Genomic DNA, 12762 nt, shown 5'->3' on the forward strand with positions numbered 1-12762 from the left:
CTGTTCTGGGAGTAAAAGTAAAGAATTAAAAAACCAAAGTTTGAAAATCAAAATCAAACCAGAGAAAATATTTATAATTAATAATATAATAATTATAATACAAAATATTATTATTTATTAATGTGAGTATTTACAATATAGTAATATTTATCATAAATAGAATGAATATTTATGCTTCATTATATGTAAAACATTATATTAATAATTGCGAACATACAATCGATTTAATGCTTGTTTATGTATTTGTTTTAATATAAATAGTTCAAGTATTTAAATATATTTATATGAAACATAAAATGGGTTGTATATTTTATTATATATTTATTTTATATATTATATATTGAGATAATATTTTAATATAAGATAATGTTATTTTATTTATTTATTTGCTTATTTATTTATTTATTTATTTTGTAAAATATATAAAAAAAAAATTTATTTGATTTTGTATTTTAAAAATATTTATTTATGAGCAGAGAATGTCCCTTACCAACCTTGCCACGTCCTTGGGGGTGACTTTGTGACTCTCTTTGTGATCCTGCAATCCTGCTGCATGCCTAAAAGCTGCTAATGAATGTTTGACATGAATAAATCATTCATGAGAGTTCGCAAAGGGCTTTGAAATCCTTTAATCTGAAACTTCCCGGGGCTGCTCCCGGGGCTGGCCTTGCCTTGGGAACTTTGCAGAGTCACCTATTTTTGCAGGAATAATTCTGGAGAGAAATGGGATGAATTATTTCAAAAGGGGAAATAGGAATAAAGATGGGCAATTCAAGTTTCAGAAAAAGGGTGATGGAGCACGAGCCCTTTTCCTACTGAAATCTCCCAAAATTCTGATTATTTTGTGTATATATATATATATATATATATATAAAACATACAATAAATTATATCTATAATTTTCACATATATATAATTGCATACATAACTTTATTTATGATTTCATAATATTTATAAAATATTTTAAATACACATACTTACAAATACAAAATATATGTAATATAAATAAATATAATATAAATATAAATATAAATATAAATATAAATATAAATATAAATATAAATATAAATGTAATTTTTTATAAAGTAATTTTAATAAATGTAATTTTAATAAATGTAATTTAAATAAATATAATTTTATATAATATAAAAATATCCCCGAGAGGATGGAGGAAAGGCTGAGGGAATTGTTCTGCCCACACAGAAATTGGGATTTTATTCCTTTTTTCTTTAATAAAGAACATTTCTGGCCAGCCTCGTTGTGCTCTGGGGCACTCCTTTGAGCATCACCCCTCGTTTAATGGCCAAGAGCTGCCCCGGGGATGCCAAAAACCTCATTCCTGAGCTCATTTTGGGGTCATTTCACCAAAACCTGCAGCTTTCAGCCCAGAGGATGAGGCAGGGAAAGTGCCCGGTGTCCCCTGAGCTCTGCCCTTCCCTAGAGCCAGATTTGTTTTTCACCTGCTCCTTGTTTGCTCCTTTCATAGAGCAGCAATTTTTATTTTTTCCCCCCTGTTTAAATCCCTCTAAATGACGAGGTGGGATGGGGAGAGCCCCGAGGCAGCGACTCTGATCCCAAAAGTGCCCGTCCCAGGTGCTCATTAATGGTTTGCACATCCCTGTGTCATTATCCCCAGCGTGGAATTGGCTTCAGCCACCCATGGGTTGAGCAATAAAAGCCCTCAAAGATAAACAGATCAGAGCTCAGCTGTCATTCCAGTAATCAGCTCCTAATCAGGTCAGGATTCTTGGCCTCTGAAGGCTTTTTTTTTTTGATTATTTCCTATGCTGAGTGCATTTGAAAGCCCAAGAATGGAATAAATGAAATCTCAATAGTGGAATAAATGAAATCCCAAGAATGGAATAAATGAAAACCCAGTAATGGTATTAATTAAATCCCAATAGTGGAATAAATTAAATCCCTAAAATGGGATAAATAAAATCCCAGTAATGGTATAAATTAAATCCCAATAGTGGAATAAATGAAATCCCAAGAATGGAATAAATTAAATCCCAAGAATGGAATAAATGAAATCCCAATAGTGGAATAAATGAAATCTCAAGAATGGAATAAATGAAATCCCAAGAATGGAATAAATGAAATCCCAATAGTGGAATAAATGAAATCCCAATAGTGGAATAAATGAAATCTCAATAGTGGAATAAATGAAATTCCAATAGTGGAATAAATGAAATCCCAGTAATGGAATAAATGAAATCCCAGTAATGGTATTAATTAAATCCCAGTAGTGGAATAAATTAAATCCCTAAAATGGGATAAATAAAATCCCAGTAGTGGAATAAATTAAATCCCTCAAATGGGATAAATAAAATCCCAGTAGTGGAATAAATTAAATCCCTAAAATGGGATAAATAAAATCCCAGTAGTGGAATATTAAACCCCAGTAATGGAATAATTTCCATGGAATAAATTCCATTATAATTAATGGAATTACCTGGATCCAGGGAGAGGCAAATAAACCTCTTTTCCCTGGGTTTCACAAATCCATTCCCTGGGTTTGTGTTGTGATTTCCTATCGGTCTCCCAGGAAATCTTGGAATGCTTTGGGATGGAATGGAAACTCATCTCATCCCCGCCCTGCCATGGACAGGGACATTCCCACCATCCCTGGGTGCTCCAGCCTGGCCTTGGACAATTCCAAAGATGGACCATCCATGGGATAACCCCTGCCAGGACCTCCCCACCCTCCCAGGGAGGGATTCCTTCCCAAAATCCCATCTTAATTTCCTCCTTGTCGATCTGAACCTTCCCAAAATCCCATCTAAATTTCCTTTCTGTTGTTGTGAACCTTCCCAAAATCCCACCTAAATTTCCTTTCTGTTGGTGTGAACCTTCCCAAAATCCCACCTAAATTTCCTCCTTGTCGATCTGAACCTTCCCAAAATCCCATCTAAATTTCCTCCCTGTCTATCTGAACCTTCCCAAAATCCCATCTAAATTTCCTTTCTGTTGGTGTGAACCTTCCCAAAATCCCACCTAAATTTCCTCCCTGTCGATCTGAACCTTCCCAAAATCCCGTCTAAATTTCCTCCTTGTCGATCTGAACCTTCCCAAAATCCCACCTAAATTTCCTCCTTGTCGATCTGAACCTTCCCAAAATCCCATCTAAATTTCCTTTCTGTTGGTGTGAACCTTCCCAAAATCCCACCTAAATTTCCTCCCTGTCAGTCTGAACCCTTTCCCCCTTGTCCAGGCACCCCATCCCTCAGGAATTGTCTCTGCCCCTGTTCCTCGTTGCCCCTTCAGGTCCTCCAAGGCCACAATTGGGTCACCCCAAAGCTTCTCCAGGCTGAACATTCCCAGTTGTCCCAGCAGAGCTGCTCCATCCCTCTGATCCCATCCTGGAGCCTCCTCTGGGCTCTCCCCAGCAGCTCCAGGTCCTCCCTGGGCTGGGATCCAGGGCAGCTCTGCAGGTGAGGTCTCACCTGAGCAGGGCCCTGCTGGATCCCCTTCCCCATCCCCACCTCGTTTTGTGCCCGAAATTGTCACCAGAATCCCAAGCAGCCTTGGATCCTCTCCAGAGGCTCCGTGGGAGGTTATTATGACACACAAAACGACTTTTGAATGAAAAAATTAATAACCCTGGGTCCTGACGCTGTCAAACGCTGTCTGCCCGGGGAGTAACCAAATTTCGGGTGACGTCGTTGCCCAAGTGACAAAACCATCCCAATTTTGCATTGGAGCTGCAGCATTTCCATGGCTGATGCACTCGGTGTGTCTCAACCATTTAATGAATATTTGGGATTGGCTTTGAAGTTCTTCCCTTTCAAGAAGCTGAAGAGCTTCAGTTGCTCTGCAGACAGACACCTCCGAGGCTTGGGGATGTGGGATGAAGTTAAATGAGAGATGGAGGTTCTGATACTGTTGGGAGGGAGCTTCCAGTGAAATGCCCTTTTTTTTTTAAATTAAAAAAATACTTTCTAGAAAAAAATTCCATTTTTTTTTTTAAATTGAAAAAATAGTTCCTTTTGAAATATTGAAATGTCTTTTTCTTTAATTTAAAAAATACTTCCTAATAATTCCACTTTGAGTGAAATATCCTTTTTTTTTTAAATTAAAAACGTACTTGCTAAAAGAATTAATTTTTTAAAATTAAAAAATAATTTCTAAAAAAACTTCCCACCAGTTGTGGAGTCACGGAATGGTTTGGGGTGGAAGGGACCTTAAAGATCACCTTGTCCCAACCCCTGCCATGGGCAGGGCCACCTCCCACTGGGTCAAGTTGCTCAATGTCCCATCCAGCCCAGCCAGGAATGGATCACATCCTTCAGCCTCAAGCATCACAGGAAACATTCCCAATTAATTTGGTCCTTCTCTGAACTGAAATCTTCAAATCATTCTAAAAATAAAACCCCCCAGTCTGAGGATTGAATCATTTTATCCCTTCCTGGTCAGTTTAATTCTTGTTTTGTTGCAGTCACGATGTGCTAAGCCTTGCTTTAATGAATAAAATGAAACATTTCTCTCCTCAGAAAGGTTTTGGGGTGGAAAAATTGAAGCTGGAGACTTCCTCCCCTTGGTTAGCCAAAATTACCCACTCAAATTATCCGAGTTGAGCAGAAATGATTGTTGGCTGCACCACCTGAACGAAACATTTGGGGTTCTGGCTTTGGGGATGGCCATAAATCAACCAAAATGAGGTGTCCCAGCAATTGCAGGGATGCCACCAACCCCGTGTTCCCAATTGCTGCCATTCCTGTCCTCCAGCAGGGCTGTCAGGATGTCACCTGTGGCCATCCTGGCCTCCAAACTGCGGTGCCAGGACACAAAACCTGAGCTCATTCCAGCCCTAATTAGGCCAGGGAAAGAACTTGCCCAGTTAGCCCAGAGCCAACCCCAGCTGCTGAATGTTTTATTTCCACTGAGAAACAGAATTCAGCTCCTTGTTGGAAAAATGGAAGGAAAAACCATTCCTGGAGACTTTGCAGAAGTTGCTCTGAGAGTCAAGGGGGAATTATTCCCAAAAAGGGCTTCAGGTGTGACGATGACTTGGAAAAAAAACCACATTTTAAAAAATTCAGATTTTGGGTATTAAACGCACCTGGAGGTTCTACACAAACTGAAGGCAGTGACACAACAAACTACAAACCATGAGGTGGTTTCTGGAATAAAATGCTGAATGTTGACTGAAAAGCTGAAAAAAAATTGGTGCCACTCCAGGTTTGTGACCTAATTATGCTCTCACCTAAACCAGGGCTTCATTCTCGGTGAGAGATTCAAACCAGACCTGTGGCACAATCTGAAAACACAGGGGAAAAATAGCTGCAATTACATTTATGCAAAACATGCAAATGCTGTGTGAATCTGGAGCTGGCTGGGATGAGTCTGGCATGGTTTTAATTTGGAAATGGCCACGAGACAGACGAGGCAGTGACTAAACTGCCAGACAGAGGAGGAAAAACACGTTGCTTTCCAAGGAGATGGCCACAAAGGCCTGAATTACCTGAATCAACAGTGCTGGCCAGGAGGGGCCTTTGATCTCTAATTAAGTCACATAAAACGAGGTTCCACCATGGAATGGAGATGCCAGCAGCAAGGAAATGGGGAAGGAACATTGCAGTCCCAAATCAAAGGTTGGTGCTGGGGGAAGGGAGTGTTTTCCATGCAGGATGAGCTTGGGAAACACAACCCATGAGCAAAGGCTGGCCCTGGGGCTACCCAGGATGGTATAAAACCCACTCTGAGCACAGGATCCCTCATCCACCTCTCCTGCCTTCTCCTCCTCGGTGACACAGGTGAGCTGCAACCGCCTCCTTCTCCTTCTCCTTCTCCTTCTCCTTCTCCTTCTCCTTCTCCTTCTCCTTCTCCTTCTCCTTCTCCTTCTCCTTCTCCTTCTCCTTCTCCTTCTCCTTCTCCTTCTCCTTCTCCTTCTCCTTCTCCTTCTCCTTCTCCTTCTCCTTCTCTGCTCCTTCTCCTTCTCCTTCTCCTTCTCCTTCTCCTTCTCCTTCTCCTTCTCCTTCTCCTTCTCCTTCTCCTTCTCCTTCTCCTTCTCCTTCTCCTTCTCCTTCTCCTTCTCCTTCTCCTTTCTCCTCTTTGTCTTTGCCTTCATCTCTGGCCTTGCTGCTGTGCAGCTCCTGCTGGAACTTTGCTCCCAGATCCTGCTCCCAGCCTCTGCTCACTGCGAGGAGCTGGGAGAAGCTCTTGGGCTCTTTGCAGGAAGCCAAGGGGATGGGGCTCCTGATTCTTTCATCCTCCCTGTTCCCTCTCCCTTCCCTGGGCCTCTGCTCCTTCCCCTGCTGAGGCCGTGCCTCACCTTCTGCCTGTGCCTTCTCCAGGTTCTCCTCCAGCCCCAGCCATGTCCTGCTACGACCTGTGCCGGCCCTGCGGCCCCACCCCGCTGGCCAACAGCTGCAACGAGCCCTGTGTGCGGCAGTGCCAGGACTCGCGGGTCATCATCGAGCCGTCCCCCGTGGTGGTCACCCTGCCCGGGCCCATCCTCAGCTCCTTCCCCCAGAACACCGCCGTGGGATCCTCCACCTCCGCCGCCGTGGGCAGCATCCTCAGCGAGTCCGGGGTCCCCATCAACTCGGGGGGCTTTGGGCTCTCGGGGCTCTCTGGCCTCGGTGGCCGCTACTGCGGCCGCAGGTGCCTGCCCTGCTAGAGCCGGGCCGCACGTCCAGCGAGTGCCTCCCCAGGCCAAGTGTCCCCTGGAGCTGCTGGCCAGCGTTTCCAGAGGCCTTGGGGGTCCCTGCAGCCCTCCTGCCAAGGAGGGAGGCAAACGTGGCCACCTGAGGCTTCTGCTTGTCCTGCTTTCCTCTGCGCCTCCCCGGGCCCTGCCGTGCCCTGCTCTGCTGGCCCAGGGGCTCAGCCCCAGCCCAGCCCAGCCCTGGGGTCCTGCTGCTCCTGCTGGCCCCGTGCCCGGGCCAGCCAGACCTGTGTCCCACTGCTGGCCAGGTCTGCCTGCCCACCCCTGCTTTCTTTCTGTCTTCACACTCAATAAAGTTCACTCTGCATTGGAACTGGAGTCTCCTGGAGTTCCTTCCGTTTTGGGATCCCCAGCTAAAGCTGCTCCATGGGAGGGGGGGTGATGCCCTGGGGAGGTTTGGGTGGTTAAAGGCCAGGGATGGACCTTACACACACCTGGGCAAGGTGAGAACCTTCAAGGCCACAATCTCTGGCAGTGCCATGGGGTAGTGGAGGGAGTGTGGCCTTGTGTGAGTGTGCACAGGGTGACCAGGAGGTGCCCCAGGGGACACCTGAGCCAGGCTGAGGTTGGGGATGTGCTGAGGGTGGGTGTGTAACGTGGCCATGGGTCAGGGATGGACACAGAGGGAACATGATTCCTTCTCTGAGGGAGGGCAGGAGTGATGGTGACATGGCCTGGGCCTGTACCCAGGCCTAGGAGGGAGCAGTGGAACCATCTTATCCCCCACCCAAATTGTCCTGTGGTCAGGAGCAGTAATTGCTGTGGACTCATTCCGTGTGTCACCGTGTCCTGAAGGAGCAGGAGTCTGGAGCAGACCTGCAGAACTCTTCTGTGTTGACTGGCCACCTGATCTAGGAGCCTTTTTCCTGCCTTGAGGACTCTGGGATTCCTCCCCAAAAGTGACCCATCCTCAGTTCATTTCCACTGTGCCAACACCTGGCACAGGACTCACATTTCTCTTTGCACACCTGCCCTGGGTGCCACATGTCACCTCAGAACCTTGGCTTGTCCCTGTGCCCCAGGGTTTGGATGCTGTGCTTGGATGCAGGCAAGGAAAACAACCACCATAGCTGGAAATGCACCACAAAGGCTTTGGGAAGGTGCCTGTAAATGCACACAGAAATCTCTTCTGGAAGGTCAGTGTTTTACCTCATCAGATGGAACCCAATGTCCAACCTCCCAGGGTCTCCAATGTCCCCTGGAGCACCTCCTGGTCACCCTGTGCACATTCACAAGGCCACACTCCCTCCAACCCCACCCAAACCCTCCAGGGCACCACATCTCCCACAGGACAGCTTTAGCTGGTGATCCCAAAACGGAAGGAACTCCAGAAGACTCCAGTTCCAATGCAGAGTGAACTTTATTGAGTGTAAAGACAGAAACAAAGCAGGGGTGGGCAGGGCCCAGGCAAGGCTGGCCCAGCAGCAGGGCCGGGCAGGCAGCCCTGGCCAGCAGTGGGACACACGTCTGCCTGGCCCGGGGTGCGGAGGAAAGCAGGACAAGCAGAAGCCTCAGGTGGCCACGTTTGCCTCCCTCCTTGGCAGGAGGGCTGCAGGGAGCCCGAGGCCTCTGGAAACGCTGGCCAGCAGCTCCAGGGGACACTTGGCCTGGGGAGGCACTTGCTGGACGTGCGGCCCGGCTCTAGCAGGGCGGGCACCTGCGGCCGCAGTAGCGGCCACCGAGGCCGGAGAGCCCCGAGAGCCCAAAGCCCCCCGAGTTGATGGGCACTCCCTCCTCGCTGAGGATGCTGCCCACGGCGGCGGAGGTGGAGGATCCCACGGCGGTGTTCTGGGGGAAGGAGCTGAGGATGGGCCCTGGCAGGGTGACCACCACGGGCGAGGGCTGGATGACCACGCGGGAGTCCTGGCACTGCCGCACACAGGGCTCGTTGCAGCTGTTGGCCAGCGGGGTGGGGCCGCAGGGCCGGCACAGGTCGTAGCAGGACATGGCTGGGGCTGGAGGAGAACCTGCAGAGAGGGCAGGGAAAGCACCCACGGGCTGTGAGGCACGCAGGGAGATGCTGCTGAGCAGGAGGAAACACAGCCTAGACAGAAGGGACAGCCTGGAGAGGGAGCAAGGGAGGAACCCAACAGCCCTGAGCCCAAAGTGTTCCCTGCAAAGAAATCCCAGCATCTCCCACCTCTCCCCAGCAAAAACAACCACAAAAACCTGGTGAGAGCAGGATGGAGGAGAAAGACTCTCAGAGAGCACCGTGGAGAGGCAAAGATTCCATTGAGGGCCAAGGCAGAAGAGACAAAGAGAAGGAGAAGAGGGAGGCAGAGGCCCTTGCAGCTCACCTGTGTCACCGAGGAGGAGAAAGCAGGGGAGCTGGATGAGGGATCCTCACTTGCTCTGCCTTTTATACTGTCCCACACAGCCCCGGGCCCGACGCGCCTCTGCACAGGGAACGTGTTTACCAACAAGCTCATATTTTATGCAAAACATCCCCAATTAAGTAAACTGGGAGGTTGTTTACACTCCCTGCAAGGCTGCCTTTTCATTTCCCTGTGCAGGACATGCCCATTCAGCCAAACTGACTCCTTTCAAGTGCCAGCCTTAGAGGCCAAAAGGTTTTTAGGGTATTTTTCAGCCAGAACCAGGCTGATGTTTCAGCCAGCTGGGTGGAGTGGTGCTGTATTTCCAGGTGATGTCAGCACCTTCCCCTCCTGAGGCAGCTCTGAGCCTTTGGAGTGATAAAAGCAGGTTTTTTTATTATAAACTCAGGATTAAAGGGCTGGCTTTGGCGGGGACTGGCCGTAGACGTTGCTCCCTGTGACTCCAAGGCCTTTCAAGCCTTCTTAGACATCATTTATTCATCAGGGAGACTACATGGGTTGGTTTTGAACTTTCTTTGGGATCTCATATTGCCTTTAGAAGAAATTATCTCGTTTCTCCTGCCTTTCACCTCTTTCAGCATCGCCTGGAGTTCTCCAATCAGCAGAACAGGACAGTTCCAGAAGGAAGGACGCTGCTTTCCCAACAAATACGATTTCCTAACAAATATTAGTCAGGGTCATTATCTTGCAGAAAACACTCTCTAATGAGAACATCTGACTTCAAAACTCTTCTTTCTCCCATTCCTCACGGCCATCCCTCCACTCCTTTTTCCCCCCTGCCTCTGACCAGACCCTACACCCCATCCCAAACACTCGGGAAAGTTTCCAAGCAGGACACAGGGGACAGCTGAGAGCTGGCAGTGCCCACAAACCCAGCTTGGACAGCAGCAGCAGGGGCCAGGATGTCCCCAGAGATGGGCAAGGGAAGGATTTCATGCTCTGAGCTGCATTTCCTGGGGCAAGGGCAGAGCTGGTGTCCCCAGGAGCGGTGACAGTCCTGCCCGGGCACCACCGTGACACCCCTCAGGGCAAACGGGGCAAAACTCCTGTCCCAGCGAGGCTGGGGCTCCATCAGAGACAGAAAAATCCTAAATCCCAGAGGTCCAAGCCAGATTCCTCCTCCATGAAGATGAAGGGAGCTTCTCCAAACAAACACATTCAGGAGAAACCCCCAGGTGTGGCAGGGCAGATCTAACGCAGAGATTCCCTTCAAAACACACACCCATCATGTTTCCATCTGGACATTTCCACTTAAATCCCTCCCACAGGCAAAACACTGAATGCACCAAAGGCATTTCCAGCCCTCTCTTCTCCCTCACCCAGCCCTCCCCACTGAGGGTCTCCATGAAGCCCTGGGTGTCCCCACCCACCCCATTTTCTCAGGGGTGTCCTGGGGGTGTTGCCTCCCTACCCTGGTTCCATTTTGACCCTGTTGCTCCAGTCTCTCCTCCTGGCTCAGGGAGGGACAGGAGGGCATTTCCACAGCAGATAAAGAGACAGAGGAATTTGGCAGGATGGCTTTATTTCAGACACTGAAGCCCAAAATAGGGCAGAGGAGCAGCCTTTGACTGTCACCAGGTGGCTGCAGGGCCAGGCCCGCCCCATTCCCTGGGGAGAAACACTCCACAGAATGCAGGAAAACAAAAATTGGGCATCACGTTGACTTTGGCAGTTGGGCACATGTCCCTTCAACTCGTTTAGGACTCCCTCTGCATCCAGGGCTTGGGAGAAGTGCTTGAGGAAGGAAGAAGGCAAAGGTCCAGGGGTAGGTGGTAAAACACAACCACGGCCTTGGGCAGGTGGGTGAAACTGGCACAGGAGCATTGGGTCAGTGGCTTGACTCATCAGCTGGAAGTTGTCCAACCTCAGCCTGGCTCAGGTGTCCCCTGGGGCACCTCCTGGTCACCCTCACACAAGGCCACACTCCCTCCACTACCCCATGGCACTACCAGAGATTGTGGCCTTGAAGGTTCTCACCTTGCCCAGGTGTGTAAAACTCCATCCCTGGCCTTTAACCACCCAAACCTCCCCAGGGCATCACCACCCCTCCCATGGAGCAGCTTTAGCTGGGGATCCCAAAACGGAAGGAACTCCAGGAGACTCCAGTTCCAATGCAGAGTGAACTTTATTGAGTGTGAAGACAGAAAGAAAGCAGGGGTGTGCAGGCAGGCCTGGCCAGCAGTGGGACACAGGTCTGGCTGGCCGGGGCACGGGGCCAGCGGGAGCAGCAGGACTCCGGGGCTGGGCTGGGCTGGGGCTGAGCCCCTGGGCCAGCAGAGCAGGGCACGGCAGGGCCCGGGGAGGCGCAGAGGAAAGCAGGACAAGCAGAAGCCTCAGGTGGCCACGTTTGCCTCCCTCCATGGCAGGAGGGCTGCAGGGAGCCCGAGGCCTCTGGAAACGCTGGCCAGCAGCTCCAGGGGACACTTGGCCTGGGGAGGCACTCGCTGGACGTGCGGCCCGGCTCTAGCAGGGCAGGCACCTGCGGCCGCAGTAGCGGCCACCGAGGCCGGAGAGCCCCGAGAGCCCAAAGCCCCCCGAGTTGATGGGGACCCCGGACTCGCTGAGGATGCTGCCCACGGCGGCGGAGGTGGAGGATCCCACGGCGGTGTTCTGGGGGAAGGAGCTGAGGATGGGCCCGGGCAGGGTGACCACCACGGGCGAGGGCTCGATGATGACCCGCGAGTCCTGGCACTGCCGCACACAGGGCTCGTTGCAGCTGTTGGCCAGCGGGGTGGGGCCGCAGGGCCGGCACAGGTCGTAGCAGGACATGGCTGGGGCTGGAGGAGAACCTGGAGAAGGCACAGGCAGAAGGTGAGGCACGGCCTCAGCAGGAGAAGGACAGAGGCCAAGGGAAGGGAGAGGGAACAGGGAGGATGAAAGGATCGGGAGCCCCATCCCCTTGGCTTCCTGCAAAGAGCCCAAGAGCTTCTCCCAGCTCCTCGCAGTGAGCAGAGGCTGGGAGCAGGATCTGGGAGCAAAGTTCCAGCAGGAGCTGCACAGCAGCAAGGCCAGAGATGAAGACAAAGAGAAGGAGAAGAGGGAGGCAGAGGCCCTTGCAGCTCACCTGTGTCACCGAGGAGGAGAAGACGGAGAGCTGGATGAGGGATCCTCACTTGCTCTGCCTTTTATACTGTCCCACACAGCCCTGGGCCCACGGACACCCTCAGCATATGGAACGTGTTTACCAAGCTCATCCTGCATGCAAAACATCCCCATTAGAGAAATGGGGACACTGCAATGCTGCTTTTTCATTTCCCTGTGCAGGACATGCCCAGTCAGCCTCCCAGGCTCCTTTCAAGTGCCAGGATTAGAGGCCAAAACGTGTCTGGGGGCAGTGCCACATCAGCAGGGCTGGGTGATGCAGCTGGTTTTGGGGACTGTCCTATTTCACCAGGATACTCCAGGCCCTTTGCCCTCCAGGGCCTCACTTTTGGACTCCCAGAATGGTCAGGGCATTTTTTCCAGCATCCCTAAAATAACAAGTCACACTTTAAAATGTGTTTTCTGTGACAGGAGTCACCTCACCCGCTGGGTAACCAAATACTTGAGTCCAGCAGAGCTGGGTGTAAATTTCCCTGTCACTTGGACACTCTGAAGAATCAGGGATTTCACAGCCAGACAAATCCAGGTGCTCTTTCCCCTTCCATGCCTTCGCAGAGAGCCCCCAGCATCCTCAATTCAACAGGAGGATGTTGGAAAAGCAGAAAGTCCTCTCCAACACACCCTAACTCTGCTTCCACCAGCTCTACCCAGCACCAA

The 12762-nt window shown here is 50.0% G+C and overlaps 4 protein-coding genes and 1 long non-coding RNA gene across 7 annotated transcripts in view; 2 read left to right on the forward strand and 3 right to left on the reverse strand.

Moving 5' to 3' along the window:
• LOC127060650 (scale keratin-like) overlaps window positions 1-12762 on the forward strand; it is a 68075-nt gene that overhangs the window by 6565 nt on the left and 48748 nt on the right.
• LOC127060698 (uncharacterized) lies at window positions 2534-5478 on the reverse strand. 3 transcript variants are annotated; one of them, XR_007779997.1, is made up of 4 exons: window positions 3111-5478; window positions 2939-2981; window positions 2767-2852; window positions 2534-2723 (listed from the first exon to the last, which is right to left on the reverse strand). It is a non-coding gene; the product is annotated as an uncharacterized LOC127060698 (long non-coding RNA). The 3 variants fall into 3 exon arrangements; XR_007779996.1 differs by having other exon boundaries at window positions 2939-5478; XR_007779998.1 differs by lacking the exon at window positions 2939-2981 and having other exon boundaries at window positions 3111-4025.
• On the forward strand, window positions 5623-6789 carry LOC103823936 (feather beta keratin). The gene is made up of 2 exons (XM_030233728.2): window positions 5623-5756; window positions 6297-6789. Exon 2 carries the CDS (start codon window positions 6317-6319, stop codon window positions 6620-6622), a length of 306 nt encoding a protein of 101 aa, XP_030089588.2. The 5' UTR covers window positions 5623-5756; window positions 6297-6316; the 3' UTR covers window positions 6623-6789.
• On the reverse strand, window positions 8009-9116 carry LOC103825786 (feather keratin 1-like). Its single transcript, XM_050984642.1, has 2 exons — window positions 8965-9116; window positions 8009-8634 (listed from the first exon to the last, which is right to left on the reverse strand). Exon 2 carries the CDS (start codon window positions 8612-8614, stop codon window positions 8309-8311), a length of 306 nt encoding a protein of 101 aa, XP_050840599.1. The 5' UTR covers window positions 8615-8634; window positions 8965-9116; the 3' UTR covers window positions 8009-8308.
• On the reverse strand, window positions 11110-12171 carry LOC127060668 (feather beta keratin-like). Its single transcript, XM_050984643.1, has 2 exons — window positions 12068-12171; window positions 11110-11792 (listed from the first exon to the last, which is right to left on the reverse strand). The coding sequence occupies exon 2, from the start codon at window positions 11770-11772 to the stop codon at window positions 11467-11469; it is 306 nt and encodes a 101-aa protein (XP_050840600.1). The 5' UTR covers window positions 11773-11792; window positions 12068-12171; the 3' UTR covers window positions 11110-11466.

This window comes from Serinus canaria, chromosome 25 (genome assembly GCF_022539315.1).
Source record: "Serinus canaria isolate serCan28SL12 chromosome 25, serCan2020, whole genome shotgun sequence".
Taxonomy (NCBI): Eukaryota; Metazoa; Chordata; class Aves; order Passeriformes; family Fringillidae; genus Serinus; species Serinus canaria.